This window comes from Octopus bimaculoides, chromosome 25 (genome assembly GCF_001194135.2).
Source record: "Octopus bimaculoides isolate UCB-OBI-ISO-001 chromosome 25, ASM119413v2, whole genome shotgun sequence".
In the NCBI taxonomy this organism is placed as follows: Eukaryota; Metazoa; Mollusca; class Cephalopoda; order Octopoda; family Octopodidae; genus Octopus; species Octopus bimaculoides.
This window is the reverse complement of record NC_069005.1, coordinates 25910836-25914772: the sequence shown is the minus strand read 5'-3', so window position 1 is coordinate 25914772 and position 3937 is coordinate 25910836. Positions and strand designations below refer to the sequence as shown.

The window sequence follows — 3937 nt, the reverse complement described above, 5'->3', positions numbered from 1 at the left end:
ATATATAGGGTAAAGGGGCAAAGACCTCCTTCAGTCATGAATGACCATGGGATTGCCCCTAGAAAGTTCCTCTCCGAGGCACAAGTCTGGGCAAGGTTATTTATGGAAGACCAGCAGTCGCCCATGCATACCGGCCTCCCCTCTTCATACCACCAATGTTATCCAAGGGAAAGGCAAAGGCTGACACAGCTTGGCACCAGTGATGTCGCAACTCATTTCTACAGATGAGTGAACTGGAGCAAGGTGAAATAAAGTATTCTTGCTCAAGAACACAACACATAGCCAAGTCCGGGAATCGAACTCACTACCTCATGATTCTCAGCCATGCACCACCTCCTTCTCCCACTTTACAGCGAACTGGACTATGTCGATACAACTAGATATCAGTATTGTAAATATTACTTTGTATCTATCTTCTTTCCACTTTACAGCAAATGGACTGTGTTGATATAATTCTATGTCAATGTTGTGCTGGTGCAGGGTCTGGTAACACATGTGGTGTAAGTAATTCAACTGGTTTTTTTATTATTATTATTAACATTAATCATGTAAATTGCTTTATCTTGTCTTTCCCTGTCTGACTCACTCATCCTCATCCTTTAACATTCGTTGTCCATGATGGCAAACCAGGGAGCTGCACCAGGCTCCAGTTTGATTTGGCTAGGTTTCTAAGGCTTGATGCCCTTCCTAAAGCCAAGAATTTTACATGGTACCAGCATGAGCACTTTTATGTAACGCTGACACGGTTTCTATTATCTGGTGCAGACACAAGTGCCTTTTATGTGGCACCAGCACAGGGTTCTTACGGGCCAATCCCCTTCAGCAGGGGGAGGGGCATTAACACTTTTACTGTGGAGGACAGGTCTTCTCAATTACAGCAAGGCACCAGATATTCCGATCCTTTGACATCTCTTCTGTAAGGTCCAATGTCCTGAGATTATCCTTCGCTATTTCGATCCCTGTCTTCCTGGGTCTCCTTCTTCTACAAGTTCCATCCAGTTTGAGTCGTCAGCACTTCTTTATGAATCTGTTGACATTCATCCATATCACATGACCAATCCGGCGCTGTCTTCACTCTTGCACAACATTAAATGATAAGAACAATATGATGTGCATTCTTGAAGTTTTGAGACATGTTCAAAGGAGACATTTATTAATTTCAAAGAATTGCAAAACTAAATCTCCTTCAAAGTAGAATCTGCTGGTTTCAATGGACTTTGTCGTAGCACTCCAGCAACCTTGTGAAGGCTCCATGGATGTCTTTGAAATTGAAGATGTCCAGAACCTTTATCATTGCTTCTATCATCTTCTTCAGCTTAGGGAATAACTGTAAGTCACAGGAAGGAAAATCTTGACTGTAGGAAGGGTGAAGGACAGCTTTGATCCCCATCTCTGTCGGGTGTTTGGTTACCAGGATAGAAGGGACTATGTTTGGGGAGGAAGAGGGCAGTAACATCTGACAAAGATCACATCAGAAACAGACAATGGAGCGTGGTGAGGCCCCTGGCCCTACAGGCTCCAGTCAAACCATCCAACCTGTGCCAGCATGGAAAACAGATGTGAAACGATGATGATGAATATACAATGTTATATATTATACACTATATATTATGCACTACATATTATACACTACATATGAGGCATTTATTAAGAGTGTCGTAAGCACCACCCTGGCCATTTTCAAGGTTAAAAAAACTCTTACTTGTTTCAGTCATTTTTTTGACTGCGGCCATGCTGGAGCACCGCCTTTAGTCGAAAAAAATCGACCCCAGGACTTATTCTTTTTAAGCCTAGTACTTATTCTATCAGTCTCTTTTTGCCGAACCGCTAAGTTACGGGGACGTAAACACACCAGCATCGGTTGTCAAGCGATGGTGGAGGGACAAACACAGACACACACATATACATACATATATACAACGGGCTTCTTTCAGTTTCCGTCTACCAAATCCACTCACAAGGCTTTGGTTGGCCCGAGGCTATAGTAGAAGACACTTGCCCAAGGTGCCACGCAGTGGGACTGAACCCGGAACCATGTGGTTTGTAAGCAAGCTACTTACCACACAGCCACTCCTGCGCCTATATCATTTTCTTTGTCTTGACATCTAGAATCTGAAAAAGTTGGGAGGAAGAACAGGTGAGGCTTGCAATAAGGTCGAAAATCCAGCTGAAAAAAATTGTACTCATCATTGTCAATGGTCTATTATTTTACTATCTTGTCTTACTTGCTTCTTCAAGATACTTACCTAGGCTGCATTCACAAGCAAGGAACAGTACATCTTAAAAAATAGTGGAATCCTATGGAAAAATCAAGAAAAAGCTCTACGTACACACACTAAGTTTTGTTCTGTGGGATGGAATGCATCGCTTGGACAAAAATTCCTGCAAGACACTGTGGTTTTTCAAAACTATATTGTAAACCTTATGATCTCTAACTGCGGGAAGAGCTAGAGCCAGGAAGATATGGGATGGGGTGGCGAAGTATGATCTTCGGATGCTGAATCTCTGAGATGATGACAACTCAGTGCTGAATCTGTTTGAAATGTAATGGAAAACAGTGATGCTAGGTTACAAAAGCAAAGTTTGAAGGGGGTAGTAGTGATTTCTTTTGATAAACGCTGATTTTGTAAATGTGTGTGTGTGTCTGTCTGTCTGGCAGAATTGTTAGCACGCTGGACAAATTGCTTAGCCGTATTTCGTCCATCAGTACATTCTGAGTTCAAATTCCACCGGGGTTGGCTTTGCTTTTCGTACTTTCAGGGGTTTGATAAATTAAGTTACCAGTGAATCACTAGGGTCGATGTAATCGACTAACCCCCTCAAGTTTCTGGCCTTGTGTCTATAGTAGAAACAATTATTATTATTATTATTATCAAGGTGGTGCCTCAGCATGGCTACAGTCTAATGAATGTAAAAGATAAATGGTATATGTATATGTGTGCGTATGTATGTATGTATCTATCTGTGCGGGTGGCACGTAAAGGCACCCACTACACTCTCTGAGTGGTTGGCGTTAGGAAGGGCATCCAGCTGTAGAAACTCTGCCAAATCAGATTGGAGCCTGGTGTAGCCATCTGGTTTCACCAGTCCTCAGTCAAATCGTCCAACCCATGCTAGCATGGAAAGCGGACGTTAAACGATGATGATGATGATGATGATGATTGAAGCAAATAGGAAATAATGCTTACTGACCAAAGACCAAAGAAAAATAATAATAAATAAAATTGTTACATAGTGTTACTATTCGCCACTCTATCTCCAACTCTCTTTCTTTCTCCAGTTTGGAAACTGCAAGTGTGATTGCAGCTGTGATCCAGGGTGCAACGAGATCAACTGTCTGTGTTTCCAACTGAATTTCGTCGGAGATAACACAGCGTTGATCAGTAATAACCAACCGAACAGGGTCCAGTACTGAAATAGTTTCAGATGTCCAGGGTCAAACAACAACAACAACAATAATAACTGTTTCCAATTGAAGATTAGATTGGAATTAATGAAAATATCGAAGATCACTATTATACTATAGTTAGAATGGTTGCAAATCCAACAATTGAATTTACCAAGAAGACGAAAATTTCCTGAATGTCAATTAGGTGATTATTATTATTGTACCAAGATGAAACTTGGAACAGCCAGGGAGAGTAACCTCACCTTATAAATATAATACACACATACTGTGTTCAAACAAAAAGAAAGTGGCACTCAACACATTTGGTAGCTGTTTCATTTTTTTTTTATATATGTATGTATGTATGTATGTATGTATGTATGTATGTATATATATATATATATATATATATATATTTATTATATATATATTTATTATATATATATATAGGGAGAGAGAGCTGGCAGAATTGTTGGCACGCCAGGCAAAACGCTTTTGTCTGCAGCTGTGTTCGGAGTTCAAATTCTGCTTGAGATCAGCTTTGCCTTT

The 3937-nt window shown here is 40.7% G+C and overlaps 1 protein-coding gene across 2 annotated transcripts in view; it reads left to right on the top strand.

Moving 5' to 3' along the window:
- The window catches only part of LOC106878842 (uncharacterized), a 9227-nt gene extending 5517 nt beyond the window's left edge, over positions 1 to 3710 (top strand). For both annotated transcript variants that reach the window (XM_014928183.2, XM_014928184.2), the window contains exons 4-5: positions 432 to 500; positions 3281 to 3710. In XM_014928183.2, the coding sequence (XP_014783669.1) occupies positions 432 to 500; positions 3281 to 3415 (204 nt within the window). In that variant the 3' untranslated portion in view covers positions 3416 to 3710. The remainder of the gene's footprint in view (positions 1 to 431; positions 501 to 3280) is intronic.
- Positions 3711 to 3937: the final 227 nt, after the last annotated feature.